Raw genomic sequence first — 27,219 nt, forward strand, 5'->3', positions numbered from 1 at the left:
ATGTTTGGTGGAAGCAGACACTTTGCTTGCTTCCTCTGGAATAATCCCAAAAATTGCTGTAAGTGGATTAGTTTGAACATCCATATCTATAACTTTAGATAATATTCCAAACACATCCCTCCAAAAATTATTTAAACTTACACATGACCAAAACATATGAGTTAAAGTAGCCATTTCTGTGTTACATCTGTCACAAATAGGGCTTATATTCGGAAATATATGCGCCAATTTATCTTTGGACATATGAACTATCTTAAACTGAATTAAGATATGGCGTGAGCAGACAGATGAACTATTGACTAAACAATAAATCTTACTCCATTGATTACCTGAAAGTGAATGTTGAAGTTCTACTTCCCAGGTACGTTGAACCCTGTCATTAGGCGACATGCGACCATTCATTAACTGTTTATAAATAATAGTTATTAATCGTTTTTGAAAAGATTTAAACTGAAAAATAACATAAGCCAAATTTGAAGAGCAGGCCAACGGGTAATTCGGTAAAAAAATCGTGTAAGAAATTCCTAACCTGTAAATACCTGAAAAAATTTGTATTAGAGATATCATATTTATCCATTTACTGTGAGAAGGACACAAAGCAGTCTTGTAAAAACAAATCTAAAAAAGTTTTAATTCCCTTAATTTTCCATATTTAAAAAGCCTTATCGAAAGTTGATGGTTTAAAAAAGAAACTAGAGTAAATATTACTAGGAAGTAAAGAACCATTTAATTAAAAAAATCTACAAAACTGAAACCATATTTTTAAAGTATGTTTAACAATACGGTTTAGAGCTTGTCTACCTATACTGGAGAATGAAAACTGAAGAGGAGCTCCTAATAGCGAAGCTGACGAAAACCCCATTACTGAGTTTTCCTCCAAATGTAACCATGAAGGGCGATCTTGGTCATCTGTATCATAAGTTGAAAAAGTAATATAACGCATATTAATTGCCCATTTATTCGACCTATCAATGACATCGACACAGATGACCATTTAGAAAGCGCCTGTTGAGTATTTTCAGCTAAAGGGAAGGTGTAAATTCAAGCTGGCTTTTACCACTGAAATGGTGTGGGACTACAACCAGAGGCCATGGGTTAAGCGTGAAACGTGAAATGTTAAGGGGAACATGAGGGGAAACTTCTTCACACAGATGGTCATTTGGATGTGGAATGAACAGCCATCATGAGTGGGGCATGTGAGCTCAATTTCAATATTTAGGAGGTTTGTATAGGAACTTGGATGGTAGGGGTATGGGACTGGGCAATTTAAATAGTTTAGCACAAACTAGATGGCCCAAAGGGCCTGTTTCTGTGTTGTACTTTTCTACAATAACCTGAAATATTACGAACATTCACTCTAAGATCTTTTAACAGCTGTGTGAACCAACCATTCATTTCGGCAGGAATTTTTTATATGGCTTTAAAATTGTGGCACTTTAAGTTAATAATACATAAAAGAAGATCCTAGCTGCACGTCAAGAAAGACTGTTTGTGTGAGACGGTTTCAGTTACTGTGGGGCCAGGCACCCATGCTGCTCAGCAGGAACAGGGAATAATACCAACGGAGAGAGTCAGACTGAGCCAAGGCACAAATTGGAGATGGCAGAAATGCCCCATTCTTATAGAGACAGGAAGAGCATCGGAGAGATTGATGGTCATTCCAGATACCAGCACTCTGCGCAGTCAGGAGATGATTTCTCTGTCCAACTTGAGTAGAACCTCACTGTAACAGTGTGATACAAATCAAACCAAGTGATCTCATCTGTAATGTTGTCCTAAACCCATTGATGGATTTTGTAAATCTTTTTACAGGTTAAGAATGAGAAGGAATTTGTCTGCAGGCAGCTCAAACACGACACGCCAGTTTTGTTGTCTCTGTCCCGATATTTAAGAAGTGGAGCAAGGGATTCAATCGATCATTCCTCATTTGACCAACCGTCATTTTACACAGGAGAAAGGCCGTTCACCTGCTCAGACAGTGGGAGTGGATTCACTCAGTTATCACAATTGAAGGTACATCAACAAGTTCACATTGGCCAAGGCCATTCATCTGTTCTGCGTGTGTGAGAAAGGATTCAGTTGGTCTTCCCACCTGTGGACACACCAGTCAGTTCATACCACACTGGCGGAGGTTAGTCATCTGTTGAACTCCTGGGAAAGGATTCACTCAGTCATCTGACCTAATGGCTCACCAGCGAGTTCACACAGGGGAGCGGCTGTACACCTGCTCAGTCTGTGAGAAGAGATTCACTCACTCTTCCACCCTATGGAAACATCAGCGAGTTCACACTGGGGAGAAGCCATTCACCTGCTCAGAATGTGGGAAGGGATTCACTGAGTCGTCCACTCTACTGGTACATCAGCGAGTTCACACTGGGGAGAGGCCATTCACCTGCTCAGTCTGTGAGAAGAGATTCACTCGGTTATCCCACCTCCAGAGTCATCAGCGAGTTCACACTGGGGAGAGGCCGTTCTCCTGCTCAGAATGTGGGAAGAGATTCACTGAGTTATCCAACCTACAAAGTCATCAGCGAGTTCACACTGGGGAGAAGCCATTCACCTGCTCACAATGTGGGAAGAGATTCACTGAGTTATCCAACCTACAAAGTCATCAGCGAGTTCACACTGGGGAGAGGCCGTTCTCCTGCTCTGAATGTGGGAAAGGATTCACTGAGTTATCCACCCTACAGAGACATCAGCAAGTTCACACTGGGGAGAAGCCATTCACCTGCTCAGTATGTGGTAAGAGATTCACTCAGTTATCCACCCTGCAGAGTCACCAGCGAGTTCACACTGGGGAGAAACCGTTCCCGTGCTCAGAGTGTGGGAAGAGATTCAGTCAGTCATCCACCCTACAGAGACACCAGCGAGTTCACACTGGGGAGAAGCCATTCACCTGCTCAGTCTGTGGGAAGAGATTCACTGATTCATCCACCTTACAGAGACACCAGCAAATTCACACTGGGGAGAAGCCGTTCACCTGCTCAGTCTGTGGGAAGGGATTCACTCAGTCATCCACCCTACAGAATCACCAGCGAGTTCACACTGGGGAGAGGCCATTCACCTGCTCAGTCTGTAGGAAGAGATTCACTCATTTATCCAGCCTACAGAGACATCTGCAAATTCACACTGGGGAGAAGCCGTTCAGCTGCTCAGTCTGTGGGAAAGGATTCACTCAGTCATCCACCCTACAGAGTCACCAGCGAGTTCACACTGGGGAGAAGCCGTTCACCTGCTTAGACTGTGGGAAGGGATTCATTTATTTATCCAGCCTACAGAGACATCAGCGTGTTCACACTGAGGAGAAGCTGTTCACCTGCTCAGAATGTAGGATAGCATTCACTCAGTCATCCCAACTACTGGCACACCAGTCAGTTCACAATGGAGTGGCCGTTGTAATGAATCCCTAGGTTTCGTTTGCTGAAGGCTATTTTAAGAGAGAGATTAAGGTGATTCAGTCTGACTTGCAGCTTGTTTAGTTTTAACCGAGGACACAGACACCCAGAGTCAGACAGAGATGAAGGAGGTAAAATGGAAAGAATCGAAACCAGGGAACTAATGGCCAAGGGACACCGTTTGGAACTTTCCTATGCCCACAAGGGTGGATTAATCATCGATTCACCGTACATTGAATGTGTGGTGGTCACCTTGTTTGATCCATAGGAGTGGCTCTGATTTGGGGATCCTGTGAAGACTGCTGATGTGTTAACCCTTGCCTGGGTGTGGTGTGGTAATTCACTTGAAGATGATACCCCTTGTGACAAGTCACTTTGGGTGATAATTAGTATGTGAGATTTTGGAATGACGACAGATAAAATCTACAGCAACTGTTCTCTCATTTTACCACTGTGGAACCTGAGGAATTTGACATAATTGCATTCTCTCAACATTTACCCTGGATTACAAATATCTCTCTCATCACCTATTCTGTGGATGAAGTGAAGTTTCCTACTTTACCATCTCAAGATTCTAAGCCTTGATTCCCCCGAGCTCAATAGTTTGGGCAACACACAAAATGCCGGTGGAACACAGCAGGCCAGGCAGCATCTATAGAGAGAAGCACTGTCGTTGTTTCAGGCCGAGTCCCTTCGTCAGGACTACCTGAAAGGAAAGATAGGAAGAGATTTGAAAGGAGGAGGGTGAGGGGGAAATGTGAAAGATAGAAGACCAGAGGGGGTGGGGTGAAGCTGAGAGCTGGAAAGGTGATTGGCAAAAGGGATACAAAACTGGAGAAGGGACAGCATCATGGGATGGGAGGCCTAGGGAGAAAGAAAGGGGGAGGGGAGCACCAGAGGGAGTTGGAGAACAGGCAGAGTGATGGTTAGAAAAAGAGGGAACAAACAATCTAAATATATCACGGATGGGGTGAGAAGGTGAGGAGTGGTGTTAACGTAAGTTAGAAAAGTCAATATTCATGCCATCAGGTTGGAGGCTACCCAGCCGATAGATAGGGTGTTGTTCCTCCAAACTGAGTGTGGCTTCATCTTGACAGTAGAGTAGAGGAGGCCATGGCCTATTCTGCTTTGACAGTTGATGAAGCAGCTGATTATGACATAGTGAGACAGGCTGTGCTCAAAGCTTACGATTTGGTCCCAGAATCATACAGGAAAAAATTTGGAAATTGAAGGAAATTTGTGAATCAGACTTATCTGGCATTTGCTTCTCAGAAGTCTGTGTGTTTTGACCACTGATGCACGTATAAAAATATAAGTGATGATTTTACAAATAGAAGGAGTTGGTTTTAATTGAAGAATTCGAAAGGTGCGTCCCTGATGACATAAAGAGATATTTAGATGAAAAGGATGCTGCCACTTTGCAGGAGTCTGCTAGATTAGCAGATGAGTTTGCTTTAACTCATAAGGTTAAGTTTACCCCGAATAAGAGCTTCCAAAAGAATAGCAGGAATCACCAGTCCAAACCAGAAATTAAAGTTTGGACTAGTGATAAGAGTAAGGATGAAGGGAAGCAATTGAAGGAGAAATATTCTGGTCCTACTTGTTACTGTTGTAGGAAAGCTGGTTATGTGATGGATAATTGTTCTGTCCTGAAGAATAAAAAGGTAAATGAGGCAGTCCCAAATGCCTGTGTTGAAGCTTCTATAAACCCAGAGGGTTCTGAACATTCTGTTGAGGCTCAGTTAAGGTCTGAGAGGTCTGCCTGAGTTAAGAAGGGTTCGAACATTTGATGTCAGATGGGATTGTATTAGTAAATGAATCGGTACCAGTGAAAATTCTGAAAAGAGGATGCTGTCCAATTTACTGGGGCTTCTCAGTCACTCATTCTAGGAGGCTGTGGTGGCCAGTGCTATAATATTTGCTGTTGTGTACTGGGGCAGCAGGCTAGGGTAGCAGACTCCAGCAGAATCAACAAACTCATTCATAAGGCCAGTGATGTTGTGGGGGTGGAACTGGGCTCTCTGACGGTGGTGTCTGAAAAGAGGATGCTGTCCAAGTTGCATGCCATCTTGGACAATGACTCCCATCCACTCCGTAATGTACTGGTTAGACACAGGAGTACATTCAGCCAGAGACTCATTCTACCGAGATGTAACACAGCATCATAAGAAGTCATTCTTACCTGCGGCCATCAAACTTTACAACTCCTCCCTCGGAGTGTCAGACACCCAGAGCCAATAGGCTGGTCCTGGACTTATTTCCGCTTGCATAATTAACTTATTATTATTTAATTATTTATGGTTTTATATTGCTATATTTCTTCACTATTCTTGGTTGGTGTGGCTGTAACCAAACCCAATTTCCCTTGGGATCAATAAAGTATGTCTGTCTGTCTGTACGTTAGACAGCGTTCTAAAGTTTGGCGATGAGACTGACACTGCTGAGGTAAATCTTATTAAAGGCATTCGCGGCAGCATGATTTCCGTGCTGATGTACAAGGTAACTTTACTGTCAGGGTTGGTTTCGGGACCTGTTGAGATCGGATTGTGCTCCAGTTTACCGGTGGAAGATGTTACTTTGCTGTTAGGGAATGACCTGGCAGATGGTAAAGTTGTTCCTGCAGTGCTGTTGACAACTAAGTCAGCCACTGATGACCCACTGATGGATTTTAACATTTATCCTTCCTGCCCAGTAACTCGAAGTATGGCTAAAAAGTCTGCCGACGCAGACGGTTCTGTACAGAATGATTCTGATACCCATGATAGCCAAAATCGGGATTCCGGTTATGATGAGTTGTCAGGAACTTTTCTGCCTTCATTGTTTCAACAGGATTTAGGTAGTAGGTCTGATGAGAAAGATTTATCCCTGTCTAGGAAGGAGTTTATAGCAGAACAGATCTGAGACCCTGAGATTGAAGCTTTAAAAGAAACAGCTCTCTCAAATGATGAGATTAAGAAAGTGCCAGTAGGGTATTATGTCAAGGATGGAGTGTTAATGAGGAAGTGGAGGCAACCTGCTATACCAGCGAGTGAGGAATGGGCAATTGTTCACCAAGTTGTAGTTCCTAAGGTTTATAGGACTGAAATTTTAACTTTGGCCCACACTATACCCTTACATCGACATTTTGGAGTGAATAAAACTAAACAGGATTATCAAAAAATGGCACTCGCCTAATTTGAGGACAGATGTTGTGACCTTTTGCAGAACCTGTTACACTTGTCAACTTGTGGGTAAACCTAATCAGGTCACCCCAGTGGCTCCACTGTAGTCTAAACCTGCATTCTGTGAATCCTCTTCAAAATTTATAGTGGATTGTGCTGACCCTTTGCCAAAGACTAAAGCTGGCCATCAGTATCTGCTAACTATTATGTGTACTACATCCTGATTCCCAGAGGCAATACCTCTCAGAAATATTAAAGCTAAAACTGTGGCAAAGGCTGTTACCAAATTTTTTACTTTTTCTGGTTTGCCTAAAGAAATCCAGTCTGAACAAGGAAGTAATTTTACATCTGGATTATTCCAGCAGGGAGTTTATGAACAGGGAACTAAACAAATTACATCATCTGCATACCATCCAGAATCACAAGGGGCTTTTGAAAGATTTCATTCTGCCCTCAAAACCATGATTAAGACATATTGTGTTGAAAATGGAAAAGACTGGAATGAAGGAATACATTTGCTTTTGTTTGCAGTAAGAGAGTTAGTACAGGAATCACTGGGATTTACTCCATTTGAGCTTGTATTTGGTTGTAGAGTGAGGGGACCTTTGACCTTGTTAAAGAACATAGGATTAATGGGGATGTACATGTTAAGTTGTTAGACTATGTTTTGAAGATCAAAGATAAACTTCTCCACACCTGAGGTCTAGCGAGACAAAACTTAAAGATTTCTCAGAACAAAATGAAGTGTTGGTTTGATAGGAGGGCTTGGGAAAGAAAATACCAGGTGGGGGATAAGGTGCTTACCTTATGTTGAAGAATGTTGACAAATCCACCTCAGGCGAATCTCAATAGACCGTATGAAATGGTCTCTCAAATTAATGATCTGAATTGTGTTATTAAAACACCCGACCAATGTAAACCAGCACAGGTTGTACACATAAATATGATACAGTTTTATTTTGACAAGCAGGCACCATCGGTGAGTGTTGTTGTCAAAACATATGAATCTGGTAACCCTGAGAATGAAACAATTGACTCGTCTGAGAATTTTCACAAGCCAAACATGGTCCCAGTTAGGCTAATGAACTCGGTTGTTCCAGAAAACATTGATAACAGGTTGGCTCACCTGCAGCCAAAGCAACAACAATAACTGAAGAAATTAATTCTGGAGTTTAAAAATGTATTTCCCGTTGTTCCCAAGCAACCCACGGTCGCAGTACATAACGTAGATAATGGTCAAGCCAAACCGCTTAAACAACACCCATATTGCATGAATGCAGAAAAGTGTAAATTGCCTGAGCAGGGAATTGAATATATACTGGAAAATGGTATTATTAGTCCTTTAGCAGCAGATTGCTCACCCTGTGTTATTGTGCCCAAACCTGATGGTAGTGTTAGATTTTGCACTGATTATAGGAAGGTAAATGCAGTAACAAAAACACATGCCTATTCTATCCCTAGGGTGGATGATTGCATCGATAAGGTTGGAAAAGCTAAATTTCTTACAAAGATTGATCTGTTGAAAAGGTATTGGTGTGTTCCATTGATGGACAGAGGTAGAGAAATTTCTGCATTTGTGACACCATCTGGTTTGTGTGAATACAATGTTTTACCTTTTGGAAGGAAAAATGCTCCAGGAACATTCCAGAGAATGAATGATCCTGTAATTCGAGGATTAGAACACACAGATGCCTATATTGATGACTTAGTTACAGGGAGTGACACTTGGGAAGAGCATATCTCTGCAGTAGAAAAGCTATTTGACAGGCTTTCCTAGGACAACCTTACAGTTAACTTGGCTAAGAGTGAATTTGGCCATGCCAGTGTGACCTGTCTTGGCTATGTTGTTGGTCAAAGCAAGTTGGCTCCTGTTCGGGCAAAAGTCCAGGCAATTTCACAAGTTCCTATTCTGACTGCTGAGAAGGTTCTTACAAGGTTTCTGGGAATGGATGGATATTATCGTAAGTTCTGTAAGAACTTTGCTGCTATCGCTCTTCCTCTGACTCATCTCCTGAAGAAGGTTGAAAAGTTTGTTTGGACCGAGCCTTGTCAGGAGGCATTTGATTGATTGAAAGTTATTATTTGAATTTAGGCCAATCAATGTAGTGTTTTAATCACAGTTAATTAGCAGATTGGAGCTGTAGGTGACAGCACAAGTCATGGGTGCACAGAAAGTAAAGGACAGGACCAAAGAGACAACCCTGTGGGTTATGCGTCCTGAGGGTCAGGGAGACAGAGGAGATGGAGCCCACTCTTACCACCTGCCGGCGATCTGACAGGAAGTCCAGGATCCAGCTACACAAGGCAGGGTGAAGGCCGAGGTCTCTGAGCTTCTTGTCGATACTTCACGCCTTCGTATGGCTACTGCTCTGCCCATGACTGCAAGGAACGGCAGAGAACTTTGGAGAGCAGTGAACATCAGAGAAACAAGCCTCCACTCCATGGACTCTTCCTACATTCCCTTGCCTCGGGAAAGCAGGCCATGTACTCAAAGAACCTCATAACCTGGGCATTTTTGCTGCAATCTTGCTCCCACATTGGTGGAGAGATACAAAAGCCTTAAAGTGCGTAACACCAGGCTGAAGGACGGCTTCCTGTCTCTGGTTATAAGCCAAATGAATGGCAAAATGGACTCGACCTCACAATGTAACTCGACGTGACCGTGCACCATATGTCTATCTGCACTACACTTTCTCTGCAGCCATAATGCTTTGTTACAGTTACTGTTTTGTCATATATCAGCTCAATGTACTGTTGCAATGTATCGATCTGTGTGGATGGTACATCAGGCGAGATTTTCACTGTAGCTCAGTACTTGATAAGAATATACAAATTCCCCGTTTTAATTATGTGGAAATATTAGATAGACTGAGCTTCTGCTCTGGAACTACAGAAGGAAACTGAACTGTTGCGTTATCTGAGGAATGCAAATAAATAGAAAAGACTTCAATCTCGCATTACGACCTGCGGTAACTGGGATCAGGTGACTGGTGGTGGGTCTCCCATATGAATATCAGAATCAGGTTTAATAGCACCGGCATATGTCATGAAATGCGTTGTCTCTGCGGCAGCAGTAGAACCTAATTCATAACCATAGATTTTAATAATTGTGATTTAATATAAGAATATAATTATTACATAGTTAAATTATATAAATAGTACAAAATGAAAAAAGATGTAATAAACTATTTTAGTTGTGTCGACTATTTGACTGACTGGGTTGTTGCTTTGGAAGTAGTGGAGAGAAGCTTAACTGAACTGTACACATTTATGAGAAGCGCAGATAAATACAAAAGGCTAAATTCTCACATAAATGGGTCAGACACCCAGAAACATCGGCAGCACTTCAGCAGATAAAAACAGTGGAATGAAACATGCTGAAAATATTGCAGAAAAAAGCATATTGTCCACCCCAATGAGAGGACGTGACAGATCCGGATCTCACTGCCTTGTCTGAACGGGCGAAAGATGAAGCTACACGGACACGTAGAGCAGTGACCCGCAGATGCTGCAGATCTACGGAACAACGTGAACAGGAGGCGGGATCACGTGACGGTGGAGGCGGTGACTCCAATTACCCACCACTCTGTGGAAAGAAGCAAACTTGCCGCTCACAACTGCTTCCAACTTAAATGTATTAGACATTTCAACCCCCAGGAAAAATATATCGTCTGTCTACGCTATCTATTCCTCTCGTAATCTTATAAACGTCCATCCAGTCTCACCCCAGCCTGCGCCGCGCTGGAGAAAACAACACAAGTTTGTCCTGCCTCTCGTTATAGCTCATGCCCTCTAATCCAGGCAGGGTCCTGGTAAACCTCTTCTGCACCCTGTCCAAAGCCCCGACATCCTTCCGAGAATGGGGGCGACCAGAACTGTATGAAACACTCCAGATGTGGTCTAACTAGTTTTATAAAACTGTGTTACGAACTGAGTCGTTTTAGAAACGAACCAGCAGCAACAGAGTTCACACTGGAGTCTGGTTTTGATGTCAAAACAACTCTTAGTGTCTACTTATAACATAGTAAGTTAACGAAATAAAGGAAAGTATTATGTGTATATATGTGTAAATATAACCCCCAGATTATCGAGCCTGAGGGAACAAAGCTTAGAGTCTTGAGATGGTAAAGTAGGAAAGTTCAGTAATCCACGGAATAAATGATGGGAGAGATATTTGTAATCCAGGGTGAAACGTAGAGAAACGGCCGTTACTTCAAAATAACCGTCGACGAAGTTCTTACCCCGCTGAATCCGTCCACATACGAGTTAATGAAAGTGACCTGTCACAGGAACACCGTCTTCCCGGGGTTACCACACAACATACCCAGGCAAGGGTTAACACAAGATATTTCACAATCCACTCCTATGGATTATACGAAGTGACAGCCACAGACGTTCGTTGTGTTTCCGTATACCGATGATCAACCCACTCTTGTCGGCACAGGAGAGTTCCAAGCCTCAGCTGCGACTAACTGAAGCGATCAGCTTTTCCAGTCTCTCTCTCTCTCTCTCTCTCTCTCTCTCTCTCTCTCTCTCTCTCTCTCTCTCTCTCTCTCTCTCTCTCTCTCTCTCCCTCCCTCTCTCCCTCCCTCCCTCTCTCCCTCCCTCCCTCCCCCCCTCCCTCCCTCCCTCCCTCCCCCCCTCCGACTGCCTGTCTGCAGATCGCTCTCTCTCTCTCTCTCTCTCTCTCTCTCTCTCTCTCTCTCTCTCTCTCTCTCTCTCTCTCTCTCTCTCTCTCTCTCTCTCTCTCTCTCATGGTTCAGTCCACAGTCAGCGCTGTCAGCCTGTGACTGACGTCATAGCCCCGCCTCCTCACGCCGGCGCTCTTAAAGAAACAGTCACAGTACGACCGCAGGCTCGTAACAGCCGCAACACAACTTTCCGACTTTTGAACTCAATTTTTCAACTGATAAAGACAACCACGCCATTTACCTTCTTAACCACCCGATCAATCTGTGCAGTCTCTTTCAGGGAGCGATGAACTTGGAGTCTAAGATCCCTCTGATCATCGACACTGTTCAGGGTTTTGCATTTAACAGTGTACTGTCTCATACATTCGACCTACCGAGCTGCCAAGATGATCATCACTAATCAAATCTCACTGAGATTTCTCAGGTCCTGTTGAATTTATTGCCAAGTGCACAAGTACGGGAAGGTACAGGGTCAGAGAAACACTGACTTGTAGCAGCATCACAGGCAAGTACATTCAGATAACACACGGAACACAAATTATACGATTCTCTGTCAGTAACAATCTAAATATGTTTTATGTCATCAACAATATATAAAATACATTGCGTCATGATCAATATTAAAATATGCATTTTGTGTCAAAAACAGACTTGGAAATGTTGAATTTGGTCCCTATCTCCATTCCTCCTGTAATCCACAACCAGCTCCTGTGTTTTTGTCACAATGAGGGAGAGGTTGTTTTCTTGACACCACTGTGTCGGGGTGATGACTTCTTCTCTGTCGGCTGCCTCGTTATTATTTGGGATTCGGCCGATCAATGTAGTGCCGTCAGCAAATTTAATTAGCAGATTGGAACCTGCCACTGCAGCCCCACAGTGCACTATGTACTGATTGCAAAGCTACGAAATTGCATGTGAATAGCCTCCCCTCCCCCAACTCCACTCTTTCTGCGTCACCAGCAGACTGGGACATCTCACATCTCGCTGCCTCCGCCAGGACGTTAACCTGTGAACAACTGTGGTCAGGGACTGATCTCTGAGGAACTCCAAACGCTACCTCCTTCCAGTCTGAAAACGACCCACTCATCCAGACACACACTACCGGCAGTTTATCATCTCCAACGAAAAAGCCTAATCACCTACTCCCGATGTTCAATACCATTGCTGACTCTGAGTTTGCCACCGTCAAATGCCGGGAGGGACATAATAATCAGAAAGTCTCTAGTCGCAGCCGTCTAAATAAAATGTGATCTCAGTGGGTGTGTGGCGCATGCTCAGAATGCGAAGGAGAGAGACAGACTGAGCCAAGTCACAGACTGATGAAGGGGAGGAATGATCCATTTTGATACAGAGAGAGAAGCAGAGAGTTTGATATTGTGCCTGATGCCGGAACTGTGGCCATTTAAAAGACGAAATCTTGTTGCTCTAAATTACTTTGAGATGTGACAGTGTTTTAATCAGAAGACACCATGGAGATTAAAATTATTTCAGTTGAAATGTTGTCCTTCACCCTCTGATGTGCTTTGTAAGCTTTTAACAGTGTAGAAAAGGCAAAGGATTTGTCTATGGGAATCACAAACACAACAACACGTTAGTTCTGCTGTATCTGTCAGTTCACCATCGCTTGAATGCCGCCGATCCTTGAATGTGGAGGCGGAGATGCTGGAGAAGACAGCGCCCCACTCGCGACAAGGAGAGCCCGATCACGTGTCCATGTACGTGATCTGATTGGATACATCGCCATGATGTTATAGCAGTGTGACGTCATTCACTGGCTCTCATTTTGGAAGGGATTCAGTCGGGCATCGCAGATACACTAACAGCTTCGCACTGGGAAGCGGCCGTTCACCTGCTCCGTGTGTGCGAAGAGACTCATTCAGTTAACCCACCTTGTGATGCTCCGGTGAGTTCACAATAAATAGAGGCCACATTTCTGTCCGGAGTGAGCAAAGAGTTTTACTCAATCATCCCAGCTGCTGCAATACCAGCAACTTCACACCAGGGTGGAAGTTCAAATCAGCTCCGTGTTAAATGTTTAACCATCACGGTGACTGAAGGCAGCTGCAGGTTTATGAGGGACTGTTACTGTCAGATTCTGCAGTTCTTGCGGCTGCTCATCGCACCCAGGACTGAAACCTGGTCACTGAGCATTGGAGGAGTCTGTTCTGCTGATGTTAGCCTTAAACTAGACTGGTGTTTAATATTGTGGATCTGTGAATGATAAATCAGTTTGTATCAAATCCCGTGTCTCGCTTGAGAGGCCACTCGGCCCAGCTGGTCCCTACCTATGTTTCTGTTCCATATCAGTATGTGAAAAATCTACCCCTGCTGTTCTCCTCTCACCCTCCCTGAGATGACAGGTTGCAATTAGTCACCACTCAGTGGGATAGGAGATTTCCCTTGAATTTCATAGAATCACAGAAATCTACAAAATTTTACCGATGCTTTGGCCCACAATGTTGTACCGACCATTTAACTTGCTCTAGAAATTGGTTAGAATTACCCTACCACATAGCCACCTATTTTCCTAAGCTCCATGTACCTATCTGAGAGTCTCTTAAAAGACCCTATTGTATCCGCCTCCACCACCGTCGCTGGCAGTGCATTCCACACACACACCACTCTTTGCTTAAAAAACTTTGCTCTGATATCTCCTGTGTACCTACTTCCAAGCAGCTTAACCCTATTCCCCCTCGTGTTAGCCGTTTCTGCCCCGGGAAAAAGCCTCTGGCTATCCACACGACCAATGGCTCTCATCATCTTATCCACCTGCATGAATTTCCTGCATGATTTTCTCCGGGCTGAACAAGACGATGAGCTCACTGTGGTTGTGACGTTGTTCAGGGCTCCGGACGAAGTTGGTTAAACTCCTTCTTCCCCGCTCTTTTCAACGTTTTGGGTCATTTTCACCAATTTTAAAGGACTATGCCTCAGACAGCTGGGTTGTTGCAATTGTTACATACCAGCAGCAATAGATCACTAACGGAGTCTGGTTTCGATGTTAAAACAATTATCTTTATTAGTATTGTGAAGGGGGCCTGAATTACCCCTATGAACTGTGTTTTTGAAAAGAGAGAGGGAGTTGTTCAATACCGAACACCTTGTTAGAGAGAGGGAGGGAGGGAGGGAGGGAGAGAGTGAGAGTGAGAGTGAGAGTGAAGAAGAGAGAGAGAGAGAGTGAGTGAGTGAGTGCTCGGAGATGGTGTTATGCTTTCTCTGCAAGCTTGTTTACACTTTTACAAGGACACTGTCAGCTTCTGTGTTCTTACAGAGAGAGAAGGGAGGAACTGTTTGATGGACAGCTGGGGCTCAGCACGGTGAGATAAGTAGGAGGTCCGCTGATAGACCTCCAGACACATGGTTTTGGACACTGAATGAGCTTTGTTGTGTCCACAGAAAAAGGTGGGCTTTGGAGGTTCGATCAGGAGCATCGATCAGTGGCTCTCGCAGTGTGAAAAGACTGTGACCGGTGGGGAGTTATTCGTGTGTCCATCCCTCGCCTGGGTTAATAACTCCACCACAGAAGAACGGTCCCGTTTGTAGTGGTCACAGTCGGTGACTTCCAAAGGATTTCGGAGGACGAAGGGACTATCGACGGCGTCAGCTTACCTGAAGACTCAAAACTCTCCCTCTCTCTCTCTCCATCACTACTCGACTCAATCCCACGAACTGAACCGAACTTCACTCATCACCGTAAGACGGTATCCATTCACCCCGAGGCGTGAAGAAGCTTGGCTTTCCTATTTACACACACACACACACACACACACACACAATCATTGCTAACCTGTTTGATATATCTGCATTTATATTGCTGTATAGCGTAGTTACTAATAAAGGGAATGTAGAGAGAAGGCAATTACGAAGAATTCCACACACATTCCACGCTGGGTAAACGAAATAACAGTCGCCAAAGATCTTATCCGTCGATTAGCTCGGAAATCCACTTAGAAATTACCACAGAACACCCCGATTCCAGGTAAGGGCCAACAAAAGTGATACCACAGGATACTCCAGCAAATCCACACATATGGATGATACGAAGTGACAGTCACACATCCGTTGTGCACTGCGTGCCGATGATGAGATCAACCGTACCTTTTGGGCATGGAAGAGTTGCAGCCTATAGCAGTCACAAGCTGAAGTTCGAACAGCTTGTCTCCCTCTCCCTCTCCCTCTCCCTCTCCCGCTCCCTCAGGCTGCCGCAGCTTGTGTCTGACTTCAGAGCCCCGCCTCACTCAGGCACTTAAAGCGACACTCACAGTAAACGAACCTGCGGTCTCGTAACACAATGCACCTCTAAAGTCTGACAGCAGACTCGCGAGTGAATCTTCGATGGTGCAGAGTCAGAAACAAAAGAGTTGCCAGCCTGAATCAGGGGCTCCAGAGAGAAATGGGGTCCAGAGGAGGAGGACGAATAAGACCAGCAGGATGTGGTTAAAAGTGAAAGATTAGAAGCATTTGGAAACTGGTTGATCGAAAAAAAAGGTGGTTAATTTGTGCACAACACAGGTGGAAATCAACAGATAAGGCAGAAATTTTGGAGAGGAATACGTAGAAAATGTTTTCTCAGTATTTCCAGCAACTGCAGAATCTCCTATGTTTTATATCTGCATTTTACTTTGGCATTAGATACACGTTGATATTGAGTATATTGCTTATGGGAGCCGCTTTCTGCGTTAAAACAGCTGCAGATTTTTTCTATACCCAAGATAAAAAAAAATGAGGTATGGATATTGAAATGGTGCTTGCAGAAATGTTTAATGGCACCGTGATTACCCATAGGGCAATTCGTTAAGAATTTCGCCGGCGCTGAAGCGCCGATGAAATGCGCAGGCGTCAGGCTGAGGACGTCCCTGAGTTTCACGCATGCGCGCAGTGCACAGAAGGCTTTGAAAATGTCGGTTGCCGGTAAGAGCGATTAATTGTGTTTTTATCTTAAATACCGACTTCAGGATAATTCCTCTGAATTTCGGACACCGTGGGCAGCAACCCCGGGACAGTCCTGCCCTCTTCCCTCTCTCTCAGCTCCACGATCCGTACACGGGCCCCGGGGAGCTCCCGGCTGATGAGGGAATGGGAACCGATGGATCTCTCAGACAGAGCTGAGCTCCAGCTATCTAAATGCAAGGATTAGGTACTCGGAGAAAGGGAACAAAATCTTTTACATCAGCAGTTGAGAAAATCACCTTTGTTCTACCTCCAACACAAACAAGAGAAAATCTGCAGATGCTGGAATTCCAAGCAACACACACAAAATGTCGGAGGAACTCAGCATTAGTACTCTTTTCCGTTTATGCTGCCTGGCCTGCTGAGTTCCTCCAGTATTTTGTGTGTGTTGCTTCCTCTACCTCTTCTTGCTCTGGATTTTTCTACCGGTGAGAACATGTTTTGTCCCATTCTCTCTGGCTTCGTAATGATATCAAACACCTTTGCCCTGGGCAACAAGTAGCTTTCGCATCACAAATGTGCCAGACTCCAGTGAGACAGAAAGACTACTGCCCTTCCCTTCGTATTCATTGGGATTTCATTCACTGAGTTCACCACCGTCAGTCATTGGGGACGGTTCAGGGGGAATATATATGTAGAACACAGAAACTAGTGATGCCTGTTTGCATTTTGGTGATGCAAAAGTTGCTGGAGAATTTGCAAGTGGGAAGAAGTGGAGTGATATTTGGAAATCTGACTTCTTAAAGTGTAATTTAGCAAGCAAACCACATATGGACAATGTGCAAAAGCATTGGTGAGAAACTCCTGCATTTCCTGTTACAGGCCTGCTACACAGGTTGTGTGAGAGTGCAGATGAACTCGATCAAACCCAGAGGAGATCAAAGTTCCTATTGACAGTGCTTTGCTAGCCGTGAAAATGAATACCTCTCTATATAAAATTCATTGTGCACATCTTGTCACTGGGTAAAAAATACACAGTACAAGATTTATCTGCACACTGGTTATTACAAATTAGAGGGTTAATCGAGGGAAGGAGGGGAGACCTGCAGTGTCCCTGATGCCCTCCCCTACAAGATGTGCATCCAGCTGCAACTTGTAACCCTGCACTTCAATGAGCTGCTTGAAATGGGTGAATTCCATATCATCCAGCAGTTGGAGGGGGTGATAGATATGACATGAAGAGAGGTGAGTTACACCCAAGGTGCAGGACACAGGAAACTGGGTGAGGGTCAGGAAGGGGAATGAGGTTAAATAGGCATTGCAGAGTACTCTTGTGGCCATTTCACACAACAACAAGTGGACCACTTCAGAAGCTGTGGGGGGAATTACCTGGCAGAGGAAAGTCAAAAGACTGATAGGGGATTTGTTAGTTAGAGGAACAGAACAAGAGGGGATGAATATCCTAGTGGTAAGAGTTGCTAGTGGTAGTGAGCAGGGGAGGGGGTGATGTGGTTAAAATAAGTTGACGGGGGAATGGGAGCCAGAATGACAGAACAGATAGTGGAGAGGGTGAATTGAATTGACTTTATTAGTTACATATTTCATAAACATGAGGAGTAGAAATATTTACCTTACATCATCTAAATGGGCAATGTGTAATTTATAGTAATTTATAATAGATAGTTTGCACATAGGACAGTCAATATAACATCGAAATGCAATTGTATCAGCATGAATTAATCAGTCTGATGGCCTGGTGGAAGATGCTGTCCCAGAGCCTGTTGGTCCTTTTGCTGTGGTACCGTTTCCTGGATGGTAGCAGCAGGAACAGTTTGTGGTTCTGGTGAATTGGGCCTGTTTGTCCCTGGTATTCGTTGGGCCCTTTTTACACACCTGTCTGTGTAAATGTACTGAATCGTGGAAAGTAGATTGTGCAATGTATAATTTCCTTGTTTATATTTAGAGACATTTTTTGGTGTATAAAATGATGAGGGGTATTGAGCGTGTGAGTGGCCAGAGGAGTGTTTTTTTCCCCAGGGTTGAAATGGTTAATGCCGCTTTTCCACACACCCATGGACCCTTTGTCCATCTCTTGAGTAAATAGAGATGGAAAAATATTTAAGATCTCCCCCATCTGCTTTGGTTCCACACATGGATTGCCATTCCGGTCTTCCAGAGGACCAACTTTGTGCCTTACAATCCTTTTGCTCTTAATCTATCACTAGAATCCCTGAGGATTATCCTTCACCTTTTCTGTGACAGCAACCTCATGCCATCTTTTAGCCATCCTGATTGATTTCTTATGTGTTCTCTTGCATTTCTTATACTCCATAAGAAACTGACTGCCTATCCCTGATATGCAATTCCATTTTGTGCTTTACCAGGGTCTTGCAGGGATTGCAATCTCTTGCAATCCAAGTTTTCCTACAGTTTCTATCTTTACCTTTTATTCTGACATACCCGCTTACTACTTTCAAAATTTCACTTTGAAGGCCTCCCATTTACCAAGCACACCTTTGCCATAAAGCAGCCTGTCCCAGTCCACAGTTGCCAGATCCTAGTGTTGATTCTAGGTGTTGATCCATGCCCTGAACACATCCACCTTTCCTACGCTGCTCCTTGTATTGAAATATACAGGGCTCAGCATATTCACTGCACCATGCTCAACTTTTTCATTCCAGACTTTGTCTGAGGCCTGAACAACATCTGTCTCCACAACCTCTCCAATACCCATTCTGTTATTCAGGCTCCCATTCCCCCTGCAACTTTAGTTTAACCCCTCCCCCCACCCCCAACCACTCCAACCTCCCAGCATTGAGCTCTATCACACCTTTGGCTTTCCTCTCCCAGACCAATAAAAAGGAGGTGCATACCAGGTACAGGCAGATAGGAACAAATGAGGTACTTATGAAATACAGGAAATTCAAGTGAACACTTATGGAAGAAATAAAGGCATGAGGTTTCCCCAGCAGACAAGGTCAAGGAGAATCCTCAGGGATTCTGCAGACATGTTAAGAGCAAAAAGATTGCAAGGGAAAAAATTAATTCTCTGGAAGATCAGAATGGTAATCCATATGAAAGGATAACATAGACTTGGGGAGATTTTTTTTTGCATCCGTATTTACTCAAGAGATGTACACCGAGTCTATAGAAGTGAGGCAAAGCCGCATCAACTTCATGGACCCTGTACAGATTACAGAGGCCGAGGGGTTTGAGGCAAATTAGTGTGGATCAATCCCCAGGGCCTGACAAGTTGTTTACTAGGACCCTGTGGAAGACAAGTGCAGAAGTTATTGGTGCCTTAGCACAGATATTTAAATCATCCCTAGTGACAGGTGAGGTACTGGAGGATTAGAGGACAGACAATGTTGTTCTGCTGTTCAAGACAGGCTGTAAAAATGAACTAGGAAATTATACGTGGGTGGGCTTGACATCAGAACTGGGAAAGTTATTGGAATGTGGGTCCAGGAACCAGGTATATACGTAAGTATTTGGATAGGTGTGGACTGATAAAGTATAGACAGCATGGCTCTCGCCAATCTTATAAGGCCTCTCGAGGAAGTTATCAGGGAAGTGGATGAAGGCAAGGCAGTGGATGTTGTCTACATGGACTTCAGCAAGGCACTTGACAAAGTCTCATATGGGAGGTTGGTCAAGAAGGTTCAGTCACTCAGCATTCAAGATGAGACAGTAAATTGGATGAGACACTGTCTTTGGGAGAAGTCAGAGTGTGGTAGCAGATGGTTGCCTCTCTGACCGGAGGCCTGTGGCTAGTGGTTACCACAGGGATCAGTGCTGGAACTGTTGTTGTTTGTCATCTATATCAGTAATCTGGATGATAGTGTGGTTAACTGAATCAGCAAATTTGTGGATGACAACAAGACTGGGGGTTCAGCGGAGTGCAAGAAGACTATCATGGCTTGCAGTGCGATCTGGACCAGGTGGGAAAATGGTTTTAGAAATGGAAAATGGAATTTAATGCAGTCCAATGTGAGTTGTTGCACTTTGGTCTGACCTACCAAGGGAGGTCTTTCACAGTGACTGGTCAGGCACAGAGGAGTATTGTAGAAGAAAGGGACCTGGGAATACAAGTCCTTAATTCACTGAAAGTGGTATCACAGGTAGATAGGGATGGAAAGAATGATTTCAGCCCATTGCCCTTCATGAACCAAAGTACTGATAACAATAGATGGATGTTCGGTTGACTTCTAGAAGACATTGGTGAGGCCTAATTTGGAGTATTGTGTACAGTTTTGGTCACCTACCTACAGGAAAGTTGTAAAAGAAGTTCAGAGATTTCAGAGAAAATTCACAAGGATGTTGCCATGTCTGGAGGATTTGGGTTAAAGAAAATATTGAACAAATCCGGACTTTATTCCTTGGAATGCAGATGATTGAGGGGAGATTTGATTGTGATAGAGAGGCACAGATGGTGTTAATGCAAGCTGGCTTGTTCCATGAAGATTGGGTGGGACAACAACCAGAGGCCATGGGTTCAGGGTGAAAGGTGAAATGTTAAGGGGAACATGAGGGGAAACTTCTTCACATAGACGGTTATCCAGCTGTGGAATGAGCAGCCAGCACAAGTGGTGCATGCGAGCTCGACTTCAACATTTAAGAGGTTTCTGTTGGTACCTGGATGGCAGAGGTGTGGGAGTGGGCTGTTTAAATAGTTCAGCACAAACTAGATGGCCCGAAGGGCCTGTTTCCATGTTGAAATTTTCTATGATTGTGACAAGAACCTGAAATAATACAAAAATTCACTCTAACCCCTTTTGACAGCTGTGTGAACCAACCAGTCATTTCAGCAGGAATTTTTATGTGGCGTTAAAACTGTGACACTTTAAGTTAATAATACATAAAAGAAGATCCCAGCTGCAAGTCAAGAAAAACTATTTGCGTGCGAGTGTTTCAGTTACTGAGGGGCCAGGAACCCATGCAGCTCAGTGGGAACAGGGAATAATACCAACGGAGATAGTCAAACTGAGCCAGGGCACAGATTGGAGACGGCAGAAATGCCCCATTCTTATAGAGACAGGAAGAGCATCAGAGAATTGATGGTCATTCCAGATACCAGCACTCTGCCCAGTCAGGAGATGATTTCTCTGTCCAGCTTGGGTAGAACCTCACTGTAACAGTGTGATACCAGATCAAGCCTTGGCAACTCAAGTAATCTCATCAGAAATGTTGTCCTACACCCATTGATGGAGTTTGTAAATCTTTTTACAGGTTAAAAATGAGAAGGAATTCGTCTTCAGGAAGCTCAAACACGGCACAACAGTTTTGTTGTCTCTGCCTAGATATTTAAGAAGTGGAGCAAGGGATCCAATTGACCACCCTTCCTGCTCAGACTGTGGGGAGGGATCCTCTCGGTCATTTGACCAACTGGCACGCCTGTAATTTACACAGGAGAAAGGCCTTTCACCTGCTCAGACAGTGGGAATGGATTCACCCGGTCATCGCAACTGAAGGTACATCAGCAAGTTCACACTGGACAAGGCCATTCACCTGTTCTGTGTGTGAGAAGGGATTCAGTCGGTCTTCCGACCTGTGGACACACCAATCAGTTCACACCACACCGGGCAGAGGCTGGTCAACTGCTGAATTTCTGGGAAAAGGATTCACTCAGTCATCTGACCTGATGGCTCACCAGCGAGTTCACACTGGGGAGAAGCCGTTCACCTGCTCAGAGTGTGGGAAAGGATTTACACAGTCATCTACCCTACTGGTACATCAGCGAGTTCACACTGGAGAGAAGCCGTTCACCTGCTCAGTCTGTGAGAAGGGATTCACTCATTTAGCTACCCTACAGAGACACCAGCGAGTTCGCCCGGCGGAGAAGCCATTCACCTGTTCAGAATGTGGGAAGAGATTTACTCAGTCATCCCACCTACAGAGTCATCAGCGAGTTCACACTGGGGAGAAGCCGTTCACCTGCTCAGTCTGTGAGAAGGGATTCACTCAGTTAGCTACCCTACAGAGACACCAGCGAGTTCACACTGGGGAGAAGCTGTTCACCTGCTCAGTCTGTGAGAAGGGATTCACTCAGTTAGCTACCCTACAGAGTCACCAGCGAGTTCACACTGGGGAGAAGCCGTTCACCTGTTCAGAATGTGGGAAGAGATTTAATCAGTCATCTAACCTAATGGTACACCAGCGAGTTCACACTGGGGAGAAGCCGTTCACCTGCTCAGAGTGTGGGAAAGGATTTACACAGTCATCTGCCCTACTGGTACATCAGCGAGTTCACACTGGGGAGAAGCCGTTCACCTGTTCAGTCTGTGAGAAGGGATTCACTCAGTTAGCTACCCTACTGAAACACCAGCGAGTTCACACTGGGGAGAAGCCGTTCACCTGCTCAGTCTGTGGGAAGGGATTCTCTGACTCTTCCACCCTTCTGATTCATCAGCGAGTTCACACTGGGGAGAGGCCGTTCAGCTGCTCCGAATGTGGGAAGAGATTCACTCAGTCATCCCACCTACGGAGTCACCAGCGAGTTCACTCCGAGGCGAAGCCATTCACCTGCTCAATTTGTGGAAAGGGATTCACTCAGTCATCTACCCTGCTGGTACATCAGCAAGTTCACACTGGGGAGAAGCCGTTCACCTGCTCAGTCTGAGGGAAGGGATTCACTCAGACATTCACCCTACAGAGACATCAACGAGTTCACACTAGAGAAAGGCCATTCACCTGCTGAGAATGTGGGAAAGGATTCACTCAGTCATCCCACCTACTGGCACACCATCAGTTCACAATGGGGAGTGGCCATTGTTATGAATCTCTAGGTTTTGTTTGCTGTGGAGAGAGAGAGAGAGAGAGAGAGAGAGATTAAGAAGGCAAATGTGTCTGACTTGCAGCTTGTTTACATCGCATGCAGCTTGTTTAGTTTTAACCGAGGACACAGACACTCAGAGACAGATAGAGACAAAGGAGGAAAAATGGAAGAATTGAAACCAGGGAACTAGTGGCCAAGGGTCACTGTTTGGAACCTTCCTTCGCCCACAAGGGTGGACAAATTATCGATTCACCATACATCGAATGTGTGGTTGTCACCTCATTTGATCCATAGCAGAGGATCTGATTTGGGGTATTCTGTGGAGACCACTTATGTGTTAACCCTTGCCTGGCTGTGGTGTGGTAGTTCACTTGAAGATGATACCCCTTATGACAAGTCACTTCGGGTGATAATTAGTATGTGGATTTGGAAGGATGACAGATAAAATCTACAGCGACTGTTGGTCTCGTTTTACCACCATGGAACCTGTGGAATATGACATAATGGCCTTCTCTCAACATTTACCCTGGATTACAAATATCTCTCTCTCATCACTTATTCTGTAGTTGAACTGAACTTTCATACTTTACCATCTCAAGACTCCAAGCCTTGTTTCCCCCGAGCTCAATAGTTTGGGAGTTTTATTTCTACAGATTTATACACATAACACTCATGAGGAAATCTGTAGATGCTGGAAATTCAAACAACACACACAAAATGCTGGTGGAACCCAGCAAGCGAGGCAGTATCTATAAGGAGAAGAAATGTCGATGTTTCAGGCTGAGACCCTTCGTCAGGATTAACTGAAAGGAAAGATACAAAGAGATTTGAAAGTAGTGGGGGGAGGGTCAAATGCGAAATGATAGGAGACAGGAGTTGGTGGGATGAAGCTAAGAACTGGAAAGGTGATTGGCGAACGTGATACAGAGCTGGAGATGGGAAAGAATCATTGGACAGGAGGCCTCAGGAGAAAGTAAGGTGCGGGGGAAGCACCAGAGAGACATGGAAAACAGGCAAACAATTAAATATGTCAGTGATGGGGTAAGAAGTGGAAGAGGGGCATTAACGGAAGTTAGAGAAGTCAATGTTCATCCCATCAGGTTGGAGGCTACCCAGCCGGTATATAAGGTGTTGTTCCTCCAACCTGTGTTTGGATTAATTTTGACAGTAGAGGAGGCCATGGATAGACATATCAGAATGGGAATGGGATGTGGAAATAAAATGTATGGCCACTGGGAGTAGTCTGTTGCTGCTGGTTCTTTTTTAAAGCGTTATGGTTTGTAACAAAATGGGGCCTGCGTCTGGGATATGAACAAATTTAAGGATTGATTTAATATCGATTTCATTGGATAAATCCCTTTTGATTTATTTGTGTGTGGAAAATCTGCAGCAATGGATGTTGATAGATATCTGGAAGTGTGAACCTCTCAGGCATTAGAAGACACCAGAAGGATTGAGTTATTGAGTATTGCTAAAGTGTTAATATTTGCTAAGGTGAAATTGACAATGAGGAGGGCACAGATGCAGAGGATAATAGCTGAACATTATGTATCTGAGGGGGTGTTTAAAGTGGAGGAGTTGGAGGTGTTTCCTGAACGTAAACCTAGTGAGCTTGAGCTCCAGTACAAGTGAGAAAAATTAAAGATGGAGGCAGAGGCAATTTCAGGCTGGAGAGACAGAAAAGCAGTAAGAAAATACTCTTACTAAGTGTAATTAAGGGGAAGGCTGAGCAAGCCTATTCTGCTTTGACAGCGCTGAAGCAGCTTATTATTTATTTATTTATGCTTCCCCAATCATCGCCACTGGGCTATAAATGTGCAGGATCTGTGTGTGGTTCAGTGCTTTGCTCAAGGACACACACGCTGCCTTGGCTGAGGCTCAAACTCATGACTTTCAGATTGCTAGTTCAACACCTTAACCACATGGTCACGCACCACACATTATGACCCAGTGAAACAGGCTGTGCTCAAAGCTTGTGAGTTGGTCCCAGAAGCAGACAGGCAAAAGTTTAGAAACTTGAAGAAATCTGTGAACCAGACATACAGAATTTGCTTATGAGAAATTTGTGTGTTTTGACCGCTGGTGCACATCTGAACATGTAAATGAAGTTTACATGTTAAAACATGTAACAGCTTGAAAGAGTTGGTTTTAATTGAAGAATTCAGAAGGTGTGTCCCTGATGACAGAAAGACGTATTTAGATGGAAATGATGCTGCCACTATGCAGGAATCTGCTGGATTAGCAGATCTGTTTGCTTTAACTCATAAAGTTATGTTTACCCTGAATAAGAGTTTCCAAAAGGCACTTGACAAGTTGTGGGTAAACCTAATGAGCTCACCCCAGTGGCCTGTACCTGCATTCAGTGAACCCTTTTCCAAAGTTATAGTGAATTGTGTTGGCCCATTGCCAAAGACCAAAGCTGGCCATCAGCATCTGCTAACTATATGTGTACTGCATCCAGATTCCCAGAGGCAATACCTCTCAGAAATATTAAAGCTAAAACTGTGGCGAAGGCTCTTACCAAGATTTTCACTTTATTCAATTTGTCTAAAGAAATACAGTCAGATCAAGGATGTAATTTTACATCTGGATTATTCCAGCAGTTAGTTTCTGAACTGGGAACAAAACAAATTACATCTTCTACATACCATCCAGAATCACAAGAGGCTTTAGAAAGATTTCATTCTACCCTCAAAACAATGATAAAGACATATTGTGTTGAAAATGGAAGAATACATTTGCTTTTGTCCACAGAAATAGAGTCAGTACAGGAATCGCTGGGCTTTACTCCGTATGAACTTGTATTTGGTCGCAGAGTGACCTTTGACCTTGTTAAAGGAACAGTGGATTGATGGGGATGTACATGTTAACTCGTTAGACTATGTTTTGAAGTTCAAAAATAAACTACACCCAACCTATAGTCTAGTGAGACAAAACTTAAAGATTTCTCAAAACAAAATGAAGTGTTGGTTTGATAAGCAGGCTCGCGAAAGCAGGCCATGTACACAAAAAAATTCATAACCTGGACATTCTTGCTGCAAACCCGCTCCCCCATCGGGGAAGAGATACAAAAGTCTTAAAGTGCGTAACACCCGGCTGAAGGATGGCTTCCTGTCTGCAGTTATAAGTCAAATGAATGATAAAATGGACCCGACCTCACAATGTAACTCGACGTGACCCTGCACCATATGTCTGTCTGCACTGCACTTTCTCTGCAGCCACAATGCTTTGTTACAGTGATTATTTTGTTGTATATCAGCTCAATGTACTGTCGTAATGTATCAATCTGTGTGGATGGTACATCAGGCAAGATTTTCACTGTAGCTCAGTACATGATGATAATAAACAAATTCCCCATTTTAATTGTGTGGAAATATTAGACAGACTGAGCTTCTGCTCTGGAACCACAGAAGGAAACTGAACTGTTGTCATTTCTGTGGAATGCAAATATATGGAAAAGGCATCAATCTCACATTACGATCTGTGGTAACTGGGATCAGGTGACCAGTGGTGGGTCTCCCATATCAATATCAGAATCAAGTTTAATAGCACCAGCAAATGTCATGAAATTTGTTGTTGCTGCGGTAGTAGTAGAAACTAATTCATAACAATAGCTTTTAACAATTGTGATTTTTAAAGAAGAATATATATATATAAACTATATATATATAGTACAAAAATAGAGAAAAAAATAATAAGCTATTTTAATTGTGTGGAGCAGTTTGACTGACTGGGTGTTGCTTTGGAAATTCTGAAGTGAAGCTGAACTAAACTTTACACATTTATGAGAAGCTCAGAGAAATAGAAAAGGCTAAATTCTCAGATAAGTGGGTCAGACACCCAGAAACGTCGGCTGCACTTCAGCATCTCAAAACAGTGGAATGAAACATGCAGAAAGTATTGCAGAGAAAAAAATACATTGTCCACCCACAACGAGAGGACGTGACAGATCCGGATCTCACTGACTTGTCTGAACGGGTGAAAGGTGAAGCTACACATACACGTTGAGCAGTGACCCGCAGATGCTGCAGATCTGCAAAAAAACATGAATGGGAAACGGAATCAGGTGACGGGTGGAGGGTCTCCCTCCTGAACCGGTGACTCTGCTCCTCTCCCCTCACACACTGCCCGACCCATTCAGCGCATTCCCCACATTATTCCATATTTACCCCAGATACATGATTACTTTTCCACACCATATCTTCCCCGATCTCTTTCCCTCCACCTCCAGGTCACAGAGTCACCGGCTCAATTCCCATCCAGGTCCAAAACATAATTCAGACCCAAACAGGAAATGTTCACGTTTC

General features: G+C 44.0%; 3 protein-coding genes across 3 annotated transcripts in view; all 3 read left to right on the top strand.

Annotated features, from left to right (window-relative positions):
* LOC132387033 (zinc finger protein 235-like) overlaps nt 1-27,219 on the top strand; it is a 62,415-nt gene that overhangs the window by 19,977 nt on the left and 15,219 nt on the right. The gene's annotated exons all lie outside the window — the stretch shown is intronic.
* On the top strand, nt 417-5,793 carry LOC132387039 (gastrula zinc finger protein XlCGF26.1-like). The gene has a single exon (XM_059959416.1). It carries the CDS (start codon nt 2,184-2,186, stop codon nt 3,408-3,410), a length of 1,227 nt encoding a protein of 408 aa, XP_059815399.1. The 5' UTR covers nt 417-2,183; the 3' UTR covers nt 3,411-5,793.
* Nucleotides 16,114-25,424, top strand: LOC132387035 (zinc finger protein 235-like). The gene is made up of 2 exons (XM_059959404.1): nt 16,114-16,158; nt 21,367-25,424. Exon 2 carries the CDS (start codon nt 21,779-21,781, stop codon nt 22,754-22,756), a length of 978 nt encoding a protein of 325 aa, XP_059815387.1. The 5' UTR covers nt 16,114-16,158; nt 21,367-21,778; the 3' UTR covers nt 22,757-25,424.

The sequence above is a fragment of the Hypanus sabinus genome, unplaced genomic scaffold, assembly GCF_030144855.1.
Source record: "Hypanus sabinus isolate sHypSab1 unplaced genomic scaffold, sHypSab1.hap1 scaffold_149, whole genome shotgun sequence".
Taxonomy (NCBI): Eukaryota; Metazoa; Chordata; class Chondrichthyes; order Myliobatiformes; family Dasyatidae; genus Hypanus; species Hypanus sabinus.